Source organism: Aythya ferina (assembly GCF_964211825.1).
Source record: "Aythya ferina genome assembly, chromosome: 13".
NCBI lineage: Eukaryota > Metazoa > Chordata > Aves > Anseriformes > Anatidae > Aythya > Aythya ferina.
This window is the reverse complement of record NC_140311.1, coordinates 6,398,931-6,415,930: the sequence shown is the minus strand read 5'-3', so window position 1 is coordinate 6,415,930 and position 17,000 is coordinate 6,398,931. Positions and strand designations below refer to the sequence as shown.

The 17,000-nt window shown below is 55.7% G+C and overlaps 2 protein-coding genes across 2 annotated transcripts; one reads left to right on the top strand and one right to left on the bottom strand.

Annotated features, from left to right (window-relative positions):
• Nucleotides 1-340: 340 nt before the first annotated feature.
• Nucleotides 341-6,447, top strand: TSPAN6 (tetraspanin 6). Its single transcript, XM_084534069.1, has 8 exons — nucleotides 341-483; nucleotides 615-803; nucleotides 883-957; nucleotides 1,637-1,735; nucleotides 2,266-2,421; nucleotides 3,131-3,214; nucleotides 5,092-5,192; nucleotides 5,635-6,447. Exons 1-7 carry the CDS (start codon nucleotides 397-399, stop codon nucleotides 5,158-5,160), a joined length of 759 nt encoding a protein of 252 aa, XP_084390195.1. The 5' UTR covers nucleotides 341-396; the 3' UTR covers nucleotides 5,161-5,192; nucleotides 5,635-6,447.
• A 2,417-nt stretch (nucleotides 6,448-8,864) lies between these two features.
• On the bottom strand, nucleotides 8,865-16,906 carry TNMD (tenomodulin; the record flags this gene model as incomplete). The annotated part of the gene is given in 8 exon segments (XM_084534182.1): nucleotides 8,865-9,336; nucleotides 9,432-9,604; nucleotides 10,350-10,503; nucleotides 12,454-12,555; nucleotides 13,480-13,620; nucleotides 16,505-16,639; nucleotides 16,779-16,886; nucleotides 16,889-16,906. Coding segments are annotated over 8 exon segments (1,041 nt in total). The 3' UTR covers nucleotides 8,865-9,126.
• Nucleotides 16,907-17,000: the final 94 nt, after the last annotated feature.

Genomic DNA, 17,000 nt, shown 5'->3' with positions numbered 1-17,000 from the left:
GCACCCCGCGCCCCGACGGGGCGGGCAGGTAAGCGCTAATTAGGTGGCCAAAGCTAATTAGCACGCTAATTAGTAACACAGCCGGGCTGAGCAAGCAGGGCTGCTGCTCCAGCTGCCGGGATTCGGGGGGCAGCCCCACGACGGGGGTGCTGCGAAGGCGGCTGCCGCCCCTGCCCTCCCCCGTGGGCCCCTCCGATGGGGCCCACGCGTGGGGCGGTGCGGGGGGAGGCGGCCTCCTTCGGGCTCGCCCGGCCTTTTCCGTGAGCTTTCGGCCCCGCCCGGGAGGCTTCGGCTCGGGGCGGGCCGCGGCCACCCCCGACGGGGCGGGCCGGGGCGGAGCTGGGCTGGGCTCGGCGGGGCTCGGCGCGGCAGGACGCGGCTCGGCCCGGCCCGGCCATGGCGTCTCCGTCGCGGCGGCTGCAGACGAAGCCGGTGATCACCTGCCTGAAGAGCGTGCTGCTCACCTACACCTTCGTCTTCTGGGTGAGAGCCGAACCGGGGCCGTCCCGCCCCGTCCAGTCCCGTCCCGTCTCGCCCGAGCCCGCGGGCGCGTCGCGGCCGCGCTGCCCTGTCGCGACAGGCGCCGATCTCAGCGGCTTCCCCTCTTTCCCTAGGTATCGGGCATTGTGCTGCTGGCCGTGGGCGTCTGGGGCAGGGTGAGCCTGGCCGTCTACTTCTCCCTGCTGGACGAGAAGGCCACCAACGTGCCCTTCGTCCTGGTGGGCGCCGGCGTCGTCGTGGTCCTGCTGGGCACCTTCGGCTGCTTCGCCACCTGCCGCGGCAGCACCTGGATGCTCAAGCTGGTAGGTGCCCGACGGGGGGGTTGGGGAGGGACCGTGTCCCACCAGGACACGCGTCCCAGCCCTCTCCTCCTGCCTGCAGTACGCCATGCTCCTGTCCCTCATCTTCCTCATCGTCCTGGTGGCCGCCGTCGTTGGCTTTGTCTTCAGGCACGAGGTGAGTTGAGGGTGGCCGGTGCCAATGGGTCAGGTCCTCGGGGCACCTTAGGCTGGGCTGAGCCTGTGGGGTGCAGCCACACGCTGCCCGCAGGGATGGAGGCACTGCCTAGTTACAGATGGGGTCGGTGTGGCTGGGTGAGCAGCCTGGTCCCCATCAGGACCCCATAAAGCCCAGGCTGAGCGTCTGGCTTCCCAAGGGCAAGGGCTGCATCTGCTGGAGGCAGCCTTCCTCCCTCTGCCTCTGACAGCATGAGCAGCGTGACCCTGGACCTTAACTCCTGCCTTCGGTCTGCCTTCCGAAGTACAACTGAAAGTGTCATTTTGCTCGCTTTCTGTAAGTAAAGCTCCTCCGAGCGTTTTCATGCTGTGGAGCAACCTGCTAGTAGGGGGAGTTGGCACCGTGTAGGTCCTTGTTATTACACGCGGCATCCCCGCCACCGCAGGGATACAAGCCTGCCTTTTATTAGAGCGTTTAATTGCCTGGGTTCCTGGGGAATGTCCACAGGCTGTGGCCGGAGTCATTCCTGCCGTCGCCGAGAGGTGACTAACGTGGGGCCACGGCGTTGTGGGGCCGTGGCTCTGGGAGCTGCAGTTCCCAAAGCAAGCGAGCGCACAGGAGGGGGACAGCACCACGGCACTGTGTTCCTCCTGCAGCTGCCGAGACCTCTCTTTTGCAGATCAAGACAAACTTTGAGAGCAACCTCAACCTGGCCTTGAAGAACTACAACGTGACAGCGGATCAGCACAGTGAGGCGGTCGACACCATCCAGAGAACCGTGAGTGCCCCTGTCTGCCTCCTGGTTCCTGGTGGGTAGGTGTGCACGTCTCGCCCACCTGCATCCTCCGAGCCCCTGGGTGTTACCAGCTGGGTGTTCCCCTCCATCGCAGTGCTAGTTTTGCACCACGGGACGTTAGGTGGAGCGTTTGGGGCCCTCTTGCTGTTTCCTTGCACGGCAGGGCTGCCTGCAGGAGGGATAAGTGGGTGCCCGTGGGAAGCATCTGTTCTGAGTTAGGGCTGGTGAGTGCTGCCAGGAGGGTCTCTGGAGGGTGTACTGAGTGCTGGCCACATGCAGAGCACAGGCAGCCCCTGTCTGTACAGTTAGGGCATCCTGGTGAGGGTCAGAAGGCTGCTGAGTTTGGGAGGAAAGCCGTTTTAGGGAAGAGATGAGCATGAGGTCATAGGCAGTTCCTAGATGGGACCTGGGATGTAGAGTGGTAAAGACACAGGAGCTGCAAGAGCCCCTGTAGGGCTAGGGGATCAGTAGGCTGGCATGACCATACTCCCCAAATTTTCTTCCCCCTCCAGCTGCACTGCTGTGGGGTGCAGAACTACTCAGACTGGGAGAAGACTGATTACTTCGCCCAGAGGGGAATCCCTCGGAGCTGCTGCAAGAACCAGGACGACTGCTCAGTGGAGGATCTGAGAGACCCAAATAAAGCCAAGCTGAAAGTGTTTGTGGATGTAAGTTAAGCTCACAAAAATCCCCTGCAAGTCCTGGAGGTGGGGAAGGGAGAGCTAGGTAAATAGGGAAGGGTTTGGCCTTCACTTGAAGGGAGAACTGCTTTCTAGATGCAGGCACCCTGTGGCTCAGGGATTCCTCTGGGATGGGTATAGGCACAAAATATGTGAGAACGAGCCTCTACTCCCCTCTAAAGTCCCCCCTGCTCCTTCCCTGAAGGTCAGGGACCAGCCTGCCCCCAGTATTTGCACTTGGGGCTGTGCATTATGGAGAACGGGTAAATGAGGAGGTAACTTCCTGGTCAAGCTCATTGCAGGGCGCTGACGTCTCTCAGCTGCTGTGCAAAGTCCTGCTCCACGGTGAGCACAGGTGACTTCATCCCGCGGGGATCCCTCGTGATGTGTGCGAGGGGGTTACGCGGAGGACATTCCTCTGCTGAGTCACTTTGTTTAACCCAACGCTCACACTGAGCAAAACCAAGGGCGGCGTTGCCTTTGATAGCGCTGGGCTGGGTGCTGATCTCACCGTGTGGATCGGGGTGGTTTTGCTCCAGCCAGGCAGGAGGGTGGCGGGCCAGCGGGGAGCCTGGGACCTCGGCCTCCTGCACCAGAACATCTTCCCCGGGAGCTGCGTGCGCTCTGGGGAGAGGCAGGTTGGTGCTTGGGGGAAGGAAAGCAGTGGGCCCACATGCTTGCTCTCTGTCCCCTGCAGGGTTGTTTTTTCCTGGTAACGTCAACGATGGAGTCAAAAATGAGTGTGGTGGCTGGAATCTCCTTTGGCATCGCGTGCTTTCAGGTAAATCTCCGCTGCCTAGCGCGGGAGCAGTGCGGAGTGAGGCTAGCATGCCTCCAGAGGCATTCAGTTTCTGTGCAGGATATGTATGTGTACAAAAGGCACGGCCTGTCTCAGCCAGAGAGGAACGGCTTTTCTGCAGCTATCCAGTGTTTAACCTCACCCCCTGTGAAATCTCCAGGGTTCTTTAAACCCAAGGCTGAAGCACCAACTCTGTTTCCCTGATCCCAGGTTATCTGGGAAGAGCTCCTCTCTGCAACAGCTGACTTAAAGAAAAAACAAAACCTGTGTTGCCCTGGATAAAGTCCCTGCACTTGCTGTTGGGAGGGAGACACTTAGTGCCCCTCCTTTATCAGGGAATCACTGTGGGCTCCCTTCTGTGCAGCTGGGTCCCTCAAAGCATGTATCCCTTGTGCTGTTGGCCCTGACGAGGAGCACCTCACACCCCACACACCACCTCAACCTGCAACTGCTTCCTCCCCCTCTGGCTCCTCTACCTCCAGTTTACTTTGTGCTGTAGGACACTTCCTGCAGGGGCTTCGGGCAACAATGTGCTTAGTGTCCTGTAATCTGACAGGCAGATCCCAGCAGGAAACGAGAGGCCTCTGCCCCTGAGTTCCTGGCTAAATTGGGCTTTGTGCACGGTGAATGCTATAGCCTGGCTTTCCCAAGGAGCTGTGCACAATAGGGCTGAGCGCTTGGGAAATCCAGATCCGATGTGTCACAGCAGGAGCTGCAGGGTGGGCAACTGGCCCTTATTTAGCTGGCTTCTGGAAACTTGCTCGGCTCTAGGTGCTAGGCACTTGCTGAGCAAGCGTGGCAGGCCCTCACTTTGGAGGGAAGTGAATTTGCTCTTTACATGGTCCAGCACCCAGAAGCTGTGGGGTGACCTCTGAGGCACAGGACCAACAGGTAACAGCACCAGGGGAGGGTGCAGAACCTCACCAGGGTACCGCTGCCAGAACAAGCATGTTACCCTGCCTTTCCTGTAACAGAAACAGTAAAATGGGGGAGAGGCTGCAGACAGCGGGGCTCTGGCTGCAGTCTGCGCTAGCAAACGCTTTCAGCTGTGGCTGGGAGCTGGGACCGGTCTCTGTGCTCCTCCCGCGGTGATGTGAGCTGTGCTCTGCTCACCATGCTCCGCATGGGGTGGCTGAGACGTGACTGACACGCAAATGGTGAGCTGCCTGCTTCCCCCGGCTCTGGCCGTGCAATTATCTCAGCTAATGCTGGGCTGGGGAATTGTAGCCATTTCCTGGTTTTTATCACCGTTCAGCAAGTGTTTGCTGTCGTGCAGCCAGCAGGGGCCAATCATGTAAATGTGCCTCTAACTTGGCTTGTGTAGGTCAAACTCCTGCAGGATCCAGCCCTGAATGTCTCTGCCGGGGCCGGGAGGCCACGTTGCGATAACAGCAGCGCGTCCTCCGTGTGTTGTTGATGGGAAACAGCAACCTTGCTTCCCCCCTGTCCTTGCAACGGGGAGAGGTGGTTGCTGTTCTCTGGTGGTTGTGTAATTGGCTGTGACGCTCCTGATATCTGTGTAATCTCTGAAATTACTGTATAACAGTAGATGCTTCGTAAAGCAAAATGTAACAGGATGGGATATGGAGCGTTGCTTGCGAGGAGCTTGCTTGGCATATGCCTGCCAGGATCCTCTGCTTCAGTCTCTCCCTTTCCCTGCAGCGGGGCCCAGCAGCCCGTGTTGTGGTTTGTAAATCCCCACTGCCTATCTTTGCATGTTACAAAACTCAGATGGAAGTGCCTGATGTTCTGGAGCGATTTTTCAGGCTTTCTCCAAAAAAAAAAAAAAAAAGTCCTGTTTTGGGCCACCTCTAGCGTGTCTTTTCTCTTTTTTTTTTTTTTTTTTTTTTTTTTTCCAGTTGGTTGGCATCATTCTCGCCTGCTGCCTGTCCCAGTACATCACAAACAATCAGTATGAGATGGTGTAGCTGGCCCCCAGCGTGCTGTGGCTGTGACCAAGGTACGTCTGTCCCGTGACATGAGCTGGGGGTGTACCTGTGTCGGGTCGGGCACTGCTCTGCTGCGAGCTTCTCCCAGCTGTGTGTGCTGCTCCTGTAGCAGCAGGTGGGCAGCGTGGGTGCTCCTGTGGTGATGGATGGGGTGGAAGTGAGGGGGAGGTGACCGCTTCGAGATCAAGGACAGCAGAGGCAGGTCTCTCATGGTCCTGCTAATGCTTCCTGATCCTTGATTTATTTACTCTTGTCCCATTAACCCCGGGCCTCCCCCCTGAGCCGTGGAGCAGGCTGTCTTTGGCTACTGCCACTGTCACCTGCAGCTTGCCACTGCCTGCTGAGCTGTGCAAGAGGGCTCCTGCTAAGCCCTGTCTGCTGCATCATCCTGTGCCGTGTATAAATGCGGGCCTCCCGATGCCATGTTTGTTAACACTGTCTTCTGAACGGCAGGGTATTCCTCGTGCTCTCTGTGTCGGGGAAGACCGCACCACCTCCAGTTTTCCTCTGGACGCTGCTTCGTGAAGTCTTGCTTTGAATTGACTGATCCTCTTCTCAACTAGCTCATAGAAACGAGTGCAACAGCTGTTCTGCTGCGCTCAGGGACTTGTCCTAACACTACTCTGCTGTACCACTGAGTGGGATAATTAGCATAGCCGAGGTGGTTGTAGTAGCTGCGTTCCTCCGGGCGCCGGGCTCTTCCCTCAGCTGAAAGCTGAAGCGCCGTGCTCCAGCAGCCGCTGCTCATCCGCAGCCCTCGCTGGCTGCCCTGCGAGGTGGCCACGTGGGACGGGATGCTCCTGGGCAGGAGCTGCTCTCACCCAGTGCCTCCCTCGGGAAAGCAGCGCTTTCTCTCATCTCTGACCTCTGTTCTCAGCCCTCGGCATCCCCTCACTGTTCAGGCTCACTCACTGGACACGTTTCCTCTTCAGATGGGGCTGTTGCCCTATTTCAGCACTGCCCTGCCTGCTGCAGCTCTTTGCTCAGCAAGGTCTCGGCTTATTGCCAAGCTCTCTCTCATCCCCATGCTGGGTTTTATATACTTTTTTAGAGTTGTACTTTTTTAAGTACAGGCTGTAGCGATTCTTTGTAAGCTGTAGCGAGGTTTGGTGATGTAGCTCCTGGTGCCTTTACCTTGGTAGGTGTCCTTGCACCGAGTCAGCTGTGACTTGATTGTCAGTATTATATGCTGCTTTAACTCATTTTGTGTATTGAGTAGAATTCTTTTGTCCTGAGACACAATAAATATTAAGATATTTTACTCTATGAAACTGCCCGGCCTTTTCATTTAATCTCCTGGAAATTCTTCTGCTCAAGCCCCTGCAAGCAGCAGCAAAAACCCAGCTGCAAGGTAATCTGCTGACCCCAGGCCAGCCGGTAAGCTCTGGGCCATGCAGCTCATGTTTCTCAAATGCTCACTGGTGCACTTGGGCTTACAAATAACTTTTGTAATTGAATTTTCCTCATAAAAAAAACTGTTGTGCAACTCTGCTGAAGCAAAAGGCCTTCAGCATCCCAGCCCAGGAGCCAGGTGGAGGAATGCAGAGGCCGGAGTTCAGCCCTGGTGCAAGCGTGTCCATCCTCAGCTGTCCTGTGCTCAGAGCAAAGTGTGCTGCAGCACCACCGAGCCAGGAGAAACACGGATGGAAGCTTTGTGTTAGCTTGGTAGCGCTGTTCCCTGCGCAGAGTCATTGGTGAGTGTCTGCCTGGCTGAGCTAGGCATCGCTGCCCTGGACACAGGGCTTTGAGACAGCACAGGAAAGCTCCCCTTTCATGGAATTCGGGGTGTTTTCAATTCTTAAGCACCAAACCTGCAAGGGCTGTGGGATGAAGCCATGGGTATGAGTGGCAGCACTTTGTCATCGCCAGCCCACGGGCAAGAGCTGCTCCTGAGCTGGGTGAGGTGCCCCAGCACCCCGTGGTGCAGCGGCGGAGCAGGCATGGGGCAGCTTCACCGCTGACGGAGGAATCTGAAGGGGAACACCCTGAAATGCTTGCGTCTCATTTAACCTTGCTGAATAAATCAAGCTGGTGCCAGCGCCTGGCTGGCTGCTGAGAGCCTCGCTGATTTGGAAGGCGAGGCAGAGTGCGTCAGAGCATGGGAACAGCAGTGGAGAGACTGGCCGAATGCAATTAATGGATGGATGGAGACCGGGCAGGGACACGTGAGAAGCTGGGCAGTGTTTGGATACACCCATCTCCTCAGTAAAACCTGTGCAGAGGCAAGCAAACCTGGAATGAACTCTTTCTAGCTCGGCAGAGCTGCCTTTACCCTGCTGGGGCTTTACCTGCCTGGGCATGCATTTAAGCATGGACGTGCATGCGAAACACTGCTCTGCTCGTGCTGCTGGGCTGTAGAAACGCCTTTAATAGAGACATCCCCACACAGGGGGGCTTGTCACAAATGCCTGGCTGTCCCCGAGGCTGGCTGGTGTCCTCGGGGATGGCAGTGCAGGGAGCCCTGCTGCACCTCCTGCACGCACGGCTGAGCAGGCAGCACAGCTCGTTTCTGCCTGCCCGGGCGTTCCTGTGACCTGCGCTCCTCTTACGATCAGAAATCCTGCGAGGAGCTCTGTGCCCTGCCCCACGCGGACGACACACACGCTCCCGATGAGCAGGGCGGACACAGCGTGTGTTCCCTCGGTGGCACAGGGCGGGTTTTGGCCGGTGACGACCACAGGACGTCAGAGGCGCTTGGCAGCAGTCGGCTCCCAGGGAGGAGAGAAAACTCAGGATGTGGCTCAAGCACCGGGGCCGTGAGCCACAGGAAGGCTTCGGGGGGGATGTGTGGGGCTGGCCTGTGCATCAGGCCCGTGTTTGGAGGGCGACCTAGGTCCTTGGAAACGTTTTGGCTAAAAAGGCAAAGGGCTCTGGGGAGCTGAGCCAAGCTGCCAAAGGACCTGAGGATGTTTTCTTGTTATTTGTCTAAGCCTATTAACAGCCTTGCTGATACACAGAGGGAAGGAAATAAATTCACTCCTGAGCTGTGCGTTTGCCCGGGGCTGGATAAGTGGCAGGCTGCTGGCCAGCCCCGTGACGGGGAGCAGAGCACAAGAATTGGGGACAGGCAGGGACAAAGGACCCCGGGGGGCTGCACCAGCCTCTAGCAGCACCCGGGCTGAGCTCTTGGCACCTCCTGCTCGCTGGTGCACATCCTCCTTTGCTGGAGCAAGTGTTTTGGGTGGCTTGAATCGGAACAAAGTTAGGGATTTTGGCCACGAAGGCTGAGTGTCCTGGGGAGTGCAGCAGCAGTTTCAAGGACTACTTTTTGCATCCTGCAGCTTGGGTTTTGCCTGTTTGTTGGTTGGGATGGGGGACAGCTGATAGCACTCGGCTTCCTCCAACTTTGGCCACCCGTTTCCTCGCTGGCTCTGTTTTCGGTGCTGTGTGCAGGGGGCTCTGCCTGCCCTGCTGCACTGCCTGGTGCTCCCTGAGGGCTGGCGGCACCTGGGAACTGTCACCAGTGACTGCCAGACACCCCAGCGCACCAGAGCCTCAGCAGTGTGTGCTGAACAGCTGCCGGCACTGCCAGGAGCACGGCAGGGCCCTCAGCACGTTCCCAGCGAGGCAAGCACTGGCAGTCCCAGTACCTGAGTTACAGATGCTCGTGACGAGGCAGCCGAGCAATTAGATCATTTCTCAGACCCATTAAGCATCACAGACTGAGACTAAACGACTTTCCATTTTCTCTGCAATCGCTCATACAAGACGTTTATTGTTTGCCTCTTGCCGCTCAGCGTGGCGACGACGCGCTCGAGCGCAGCCTTCCCCACCCCTCGGGAGCCGTGCAGGACGCAGAGGGACAGGCTGGCTGCTCGGGGAGGGTGCCGTGGCCAGTGGCCGGTGGCTCACGTGCTTGTGGTACTCGAGCAGGTGCCCACCAGCGTGCCAACTACATCAGGGCACAGTGGGGTGGCTCGCGGGGAGGCAGGCGGGTGCTGGGTGCTACACCCTGCCCAGCATGCGCGCGATCCACCAGTTGCAGGGCATGATGATCCGGCAGATCACCCTGCCGCCCTGGTAGCAGTAGGGGTAGGGGTAGTAGCCCAGGAGGGGCTCGCACACCCGCCGGCAGTAGCGGTTGGCGCGGCGGCACTGGGCGCAGCAGTAGCCTCGCTCGTCCCACAGGGGGTGGAACTCCAGCCCGTTCTCCGTCTGCCGGGAAGAGCCAGCATCAGCATGGCCAGGGTGTCCGTGGGCACCCCAGGAGTACAAACAGGACACCCCGACATGCATTTCCCCACACTCACGTAGTCGTTGACGGGCAGGTCCTCCTCGGTGAGCTGCCGTGCCCGGCGCTTGGGTGCAGGCTGTGCGCCCTTCTCCACCTCCTGCTCACCCCCGCCGTCCAGCCAGCTCTGGTTGTCCACGAGCAGCTCAGGGTCTTCTTCTTCTGCCCCTTCAAGGTCGGCCAGCTCAGGAGCTGTGGGAAGAGCTCAAGTGCTGTTGTCAATAGTCAGGGAGCAGGGGGACAAAAGACAGCAGGCTTTAACATCTCTGCCAAAATTTGGTACCACAAGAAGAGGAGGAAAGTACCCTGACCTGAATGGCTCAACCAGCAACCCGGATCTAACTCCGTTGCCTCCTGCTCTTATGAGCTGGCTGGTACCCGCCCAGGATGGGGCGCTGTGCCTCTGCTGAGCAGAGTTTTCTTGGTAGGGGTTTTAAACTAGCTCGTTCTGATAGAAGCCGGCTAGAGAGAGCGGGTAATTACGGCGGTGGATCTCAGAGGCCACAACCTCTGCGAGGGATGTGTGGTGAGCAGCTGGAGGTGGCAACCCCGTTGTGTGATTGAGATGCGGATGTCTGCTCCTGCTCTGATGTTCATGCGGTGACAAGAATTTAGGCGGCCCAGTTTCCAGCAGCGCTGCCTTCCTTGCAGGTACAAAGGGGTTTTCTGCCTCGTTACGAGGAGGGTGGCCACTCTGCAAAGCGCGGGGCGGCAGGGAGCCGATACAGACAAACTCTTCTCAGAGAGAAATGTCAGCCCACACTGTTATTACATTGGACATGTTCTCTCATGGTTGTGGCGAGCACTGAGCTCATGTCTGAGATTTACAGCAAATGGGTTCCCACCATGTTGGAGCAGGGATAGGGAGAAAGGGGACACAGGGGGGTGGTCCTGAGGCACCTGTGTGGCACTTCAGGGAGGAGATGGCTCCTTGTACCTGCTATTGGCGTTGGGTGGATCCAGTAGATGGTCACATTTCTGCAGATGTCAAAAATCTTGGAGCTCTTCAGGAATTCCTTGTTCTGAATGGGCTTTTCGCCGGGCACCCAGACCATGGACTGTTCAAAGTAGGTGGTGGTGATTTCTTCTCCCTGGAAGAAGAGTGAGATTTCACCCCGGCGTGGTGAGACGCCCTCTCTGCACCGCTGTGCCCCTCTTCTCCTCCGTTCCCCAGTGCAGCCCTCCCCTCCAAGCAGCTAGATTTGTGTGCCTCAGCCCCTAGGTCAGGGTGCTCACTGGCTGGGTGTGCAATACCTGCTGGTCCCCGTGGAGAAGCCCTGCCATGGGCCTTGTCCTGCTGCCCACACTTGGCCAGCACCGCCCTGCTCTCCCCTCGCTCCGCTCACTGTGCTGCAGAAGCCTTCTCCTTTGCAGTCCCCACCATCTGGAACAGCCTTCTGTAGCTCCCCAGCTCATTTAAAACCAAAGATTAAAACATCTCTCTGCTTTGCTCTTACTACTTAATTTGCCTCTCCTTCTGCTACTGATTTTGTGATCGAACGCTTTAATTTATTCCTCACAAAAATTCTTCGCACGGCCATATTCTGTAATTTATACCACATGTCTCTGCCAGTGCGTTATTCCATGGTGTGCTTTGGCAGGCACTTGGGGAGGGAGATATATAAAGATTATTGGATGGGTCTGCGCTGAGCTATCTGCCAAGGCAACGCGGTGGATGTTGGTGGCGGTAGCCCATAGAGCAAGCCGGCAAATGGCATTTTTCTCTCCAGAAGGTGTCTGGAGCTGCATTTCTCTTTTATAGAATTTTCCCTTATGGCTTTGGGAAGTCTTAGTCAAGAGCCAGCAACACCTGACCGATTCCGAGTCGTTTTCAGCATCTTTGCTGAAAGCCGTCCCGTTGGCAAGGTGGCCTAAAAGAGCTGGCAGTGCTGGGGCTCCAGCACCGGTATGTTTTCCCAATTCATGTGGAGGGGTTTGCCTCCTTTTGTGCTTCCTCCTCAAAACTGCAGAGAGCCAGGGGAGGGAAGAGAGCAGAGATTGCTGCTGAAGATACCGAGCACGTGCTTCCCAATTTCTCCAAAGGCAGCCAGGCTCCCTGGAAGAAATGGAACTTCCTAAATCTACATTTATCTCACTGGGTTTTACATCTCAGCTCTCTACCTGGGGCAATGTTCTGCTAAAGATTGAACAGTCATATCCGTTTTGTGATGGGAGCAGAAAAGATCTATTAGCTTCTTATGGCATAATCAAAGAATCTGTGTCTCGGAATTTGGGTCATGATTCAGGGAAATGTTCCTGCACGCGCTTTGTTTTAAACTCATGTTCTGCCGGCATTTCATGTACAGTGGCTTCCTGGGGAGGGGGAATGGCATCGGCCTTCATCCTGGGAGCAGGCAGGTGGGGCTGTGCCACCACCACGGCCTCGGTGAGGGGGCCTGAACAGGTCCTGCCCCATGCACCGGGGAGCGAGCCAGCACGTCAGCCTGCACTGGCAGAATGGGGCTAAAATAGGGATTTATTTTTTTTTTCCATGCCACGGACACTTTTTCCATGCCACGCACAAAGCATGCACCTTGCTGCAGCAGGGCTGGGGCTCTCCCTGGCGCAGAAGGGCTTTCTGCAAGCACGGTGGTGGCAGCGCTCGGCTGGGCTGTATGCAAGTGGCGAAGCGCTTTCCCAAATTGCATTTCTTCAATGCGGCTGCTCTTTTAAATTCATTACTTCTGCCTCATTCTGCTTGAGAACAGGAGGCTCAGCTCTTGGAGAAAACAATTTGATTGACTTTTTGGTGTCTGCTAATCCTGAGCTGTCTTGCGACCTTTTGACTACAACAGGATTATTGTTCTTGATCTTCAGTATTGTGCTGAGAGGTTTTTGTCTGTTGGCTGCCTAATCCCGTTTCTTTCGACTTGTTGTTTTCAGAAGCAATCCTCTGAAATAAGATAATTTTATGAAGCGATCACAGCTCGTTATTTCTTTATTGCGGATTCTCCAGGCAGGCTGGCGCGGATGGGGCTGCAGGGGGAGCGCTGGCCTTGCCGGGGTGCCTGGCAGATCCGCGTGCTGTTCTACTCACGTACCTCGAGTTCAGGGATCTTGGCCTCTGTAGTCTCAGGTATGACTTTAGTCTGAGTTTTGATGAAGCATTTTTGAAGCCCCACAAAGAAGATGCCAGTTATTCCCTGCAGCATCAAAACAAAGAGCAGGCAAGCAGTCACGGCAAAGCAGGAGGGTAAATAAAAGGATCCTACAGGGAGTGCAGCTGGATCAGAGTTTAGTCATATTTTTCCTGTTGATGTTTTTGTGCAAACTCTGTTCAGCAGCAGAGCTAAGATGTACTAACAGGTTCTCCTAAGGGATATTGCATTTTATGGTTTGGGAGAATTGGGCTTTTTACAAATATTTTCAGGCGGATAGTCATAAAACTCTACTTTGCTCCCCTTCTCCTTATTACTATCATGAGCTCTAGTTACATAAATAAAAATATGCAGAATAGTGTTTGACCATTATGGTTATATGAACATTCAGCCCTCAGTTCCTGCTAGGCTATTAGATGAAAATTTTGCCATATGTCACTGCACAGGGTATTTCCCTACAAATTTTAATTAGGTTTCAGAGAGAGCCTACAACATTGTCACAATGTTTTAATGCTCTCCAGACAGACAAATGTACTGGATTTGGATAGATTTATGATGATTGCATTCCTTTGCAAGGGTAAATCCAATAACTAGGTCTTGCTTTTAAAATGTATTTCATTGGAACTGAACCACGCTGCTATTAAATACTTGTGAAAGCTTACGTAGGCACACAGCTCCTTTCCTTTGAGAGGGTGCCCAGACAGCCTGCAGATAGGAATTGCTCTCCCTGATGCAGAACAAAACCGTCCTGGGGCCTGCTCCAGCGACACCGCAGCATCCTAAGGGATCCTGTCACTCCTCTTGCAGCTGGGCTATTAAGCACGTTGTGTTTTTAAGCACCGATGTGGCCCCAGCTGGGTCCCCTCCTGGTGGGGTGCCAGGCCCGGTCCCACTGAGCATCCCCAAGGGCTCTCTAGCAAGGGGCCGGGGTCTTGGCAGGGCTCCCACCACAAATGCTGCTGCACTCACGTTCTTGAAGTCGTGAATCTCCAGGATTTCCTCACTGCCATTTCCACTCCTGAAGGTCTCTGTCCTGGCCAGCGGGTCAATCTCCATCACAATCTTCTTCTTCTCACCATGGCTGAAGAAGGTGTGCTCCACGTCATAGACCTGTGAGGGACAAAAACCTGCTGGCTGAGCCCCCACTAGTTTTCATGGCCTTCCCCGCACCCGGGCTCCCAAAGGGAGCCAGGACAATTTTCTGGATATTGCAAGGACAGGCAGCTCCCAGGGAAGAAGGGCAGCATGGGGCCAAGTGTGTGTGGCTGCAGCTTGAACACCCAGATCCACGCTTGGCCGTGGGATAATGGGGCACCTGAATAGGAGCGGGCAGACATGAGGCTGGGAGGAGGTGCTCATCCCACACCCATTTACAACACAGGCTGGATTGAAGCCCTGACCAAAGGACTTTGCCTTCCCCTGTCCCTTACTCACTTACTCCATCATCGTACCCCTGGCTTGCGTGCTCCATCACCGCACCCCCATCTCATGGCTCTTGCTCTGTGCCCTCTGCTTTCCCTGGGAAGTGCTTCCCTCTGCCTCAAGGAGGTTGGGGATCGCCTGCGGATCAAAGCCCTCCTTGAGGGCTGCTGAAGAGCTGCAGGGTGTAGCAGACTGCTTCCTGGTGTGCTCGTCCCCACCGGGAGCTGCAGGGAGCAGCCCTCTCCTCCTCGCAGGTGCTCACTGTGCTCAGCAAGCCTGGCAGCCCTCCTGTCTCTGCGGATGCCCGATCCTTAAAGGATGAGTAGTGGCAGGTGCTGTTTGAAGCACAGAAATGATACTGCTGGCACAGCGAGAGCTGGAGGGCTTACGGGAGTCTCCTTTCCTGAATCAAACAGTGGCATGCGGAAGCAAAGGGCCTGTGCAAAACCCTTCTCAGGGTCAGCATCCCCCATTTTGCAACTGCTGGAAGAAGGCTTGGTGCAGGACCCAGCTGTGCAATGCAGTAACTACCGGGGTACCTTTGCCCCTGGTAAAAATCTGAAGAATGATATGTTCCTTGGCAGTCGTGAGCATCTCCTGTTAGTCAGCAGGAGGCTTTTATAAAGATATATATATGTCAATAGATTTTATGGTATGGAAGAAGTAGTGCAAAGCCTAAAATGGCTGGAAGGCCGCCCATTTTGACTGACAAACTGCACACAGTGCCATAAATCAGTTATAGGAGGGTATGATCCCGGGTGGCACCTTACTCTCAAGTTCCTCTCCATTTACAAAGAATTATTCGTGCCAGCACTGTGGCCAACTAACCCATTTGGGCTTGGCTAGCTCCCTGCTGCTTGGAGAGATGGTTTATAGGCCTAAAAATTACTCTTGCTTGCCAGTCCTTGAAATATGTCCCCCTGCGAGGACACGACGAGCCCCTTGCTAGCAGGCTCGCCGCCTCCGCACGCGGCAGCACTGCCAAGGGGATGCTGCTGTGCAGAGGGCAGCACCAGGCCAAGGAAATATTGGAGGAAATATTCTTTAAGACTTTTTTTTTTTTTTTTTTTTTCTCCTCTCTTTGGATGTTTGAAGGGAGCTCAAAGGGCTTTTTGTTCTTTAAAGAGTTCAATTCCCTTTGGTTCGTGATGTTGAGCCTCCCCATCCTGATTTCCTGGCAGAATAAGGACCGGTTGGTGGAACTGCTGCCCTGCCTGCCCCTTCCCTTGCCCACCCATCGGGGCTGGCGCAGAAAAGCTTTCAGAAACAATGAAACCCCTCCGTCCTTCTCCAGAGTCACTGGCGAGGTCATGGGAGCCCAGGGCTGGCATTTCGGCTGCTGGGAGCAGGACTCCCCCCAGCGTCTCTTTCCTTGCCAAGCTAGCACAGGCAGAGCCTGAAAGTAACTTTTCTTACTCCCCGTGGTCATTTCGATGCAAGAGCATCCTCTCCTTGCTGCCAGAAACATTTCCCTTAAACGGCTTCGTTTCGAAAGGGTAAATGACCATTCGTGAGCCCTGGGTGGTCCCTACCCTTCATCGCTTGCTAACAACAGCCCCGTCCCTGCTGGTTTCAACCACGCTGCGTTTGGCCAGCGCTGGGGTTTCCTTGTGCCTCACCCCTCTGCCCCGACCCCCCGTTGTTCCCTTGATGTCCGGCCAGCGCCCCCGCACCGCTGCTGCCTGGGGCTGGGGTTAGGAGCCTCCCCCCGGTTGGCACGCACCGTGCTTTTCGAGGAACAGTAGAGACTTTATAAACGTCTTGGCAGGAGCCTGGCCGCACATATGGCTTTTATTGCTTTGATTTTCGGTATTTTGTTCTTCTTGCTGATAAAAAGACAAAGCTTCTGGCGCCTGAGGGCCCACGGGGCAGCAAGGAGAGAGGGGATGCCGCTGTGGGACTGGGGATGCGCATGGGGGTTTTGGGGTTGTCGCCGCTCTCGGGACTCAGCAAAAAATCCCAAAGTGAGGTGCACCCCAGGGCCTCCTGACTGACCCTGGGCACGCAGAGCCCGACTAGCAGCGTGCGTGTTGGGAGCGGGGAATAGAGGAGCACAATCCAGTTAGCAGGAGCTCCCTCTCCAAAAGCTAATCCGTCTCACCGTCCCCTCGCATTGCAGACACATTAAAGTAAGAAATATAATCCATGACAATCAATCACCACTGCGTCCTGGCTTTCTCTCCTCTTTATGCGGTGGCATAATGACTTTTCCACCGGTTTCTGGCAAGATAATTGAAATGAAATGGAAAATATTTTCTTACTTGTCATAAAATTTGCTGCCGGTGAAATAGAGTAACTTTAACTCTTCATGGCACAGCTCCCGTACCCTTTAATTGTCAGTTAGGGAAGGAATGTGGGGACAGAGAAAAAAGCCAGCCCAGAGAAAGTAAAAGCTAGTTATGAATAATACAAGGATTTTAAAAAGTTCCCACAAATACCGACGGTATAAGCAAAGCCATTCTGCAAACTTGCCTGGATTTCAGGGTGTAGTTAAAAGTGAAGCGAGTAGGGGAAGAGCCCCAGCTGGGGAAAGCGGAGCTCTGAGACGCTGGACCCGAGAGGTCGTACTTACTTTTCTGGGTGTTGGGTTCCAGAGGTATTTGACACCGAAAAATATGAGAATCAGAGAAATGACCAGCACGCTGAAGAGCAGTCCACAGATCTTGTACCTGCTGCAGGTCTTCTTTCGGGTCTTGGATGCTTCTGCCTGATTAATTACAAAAGAGCGATCTCCAGAGGGCTGCTACCCGTTCACGGAGGGGCGACTACACGCACATCAGACACTTATCGCGCTCGCCAACAGCGGGTCGCGAGCTGCCCCGCGGCGAAGCACGCCGTGAACTTACGTCCAGAAAGCGGCACTCCTCGGGGCCGAGCCGCGACGTCCCTCCCATGATCTCCGTGGCTGGCTGCTCCCTGCGCGCGAGGACGAGCCGGCTCCGAGGTGGAGTTACAGAGGCTCTGGGCTGCACATGCAGGGGGAAGGCTGGGTTTCTGCGGCTCCGATGACGGCTGCAGCCAGCTTTCCCCCGCAGGCTGCCTGCCCCAGCCCCTGCACCACGCTGGAG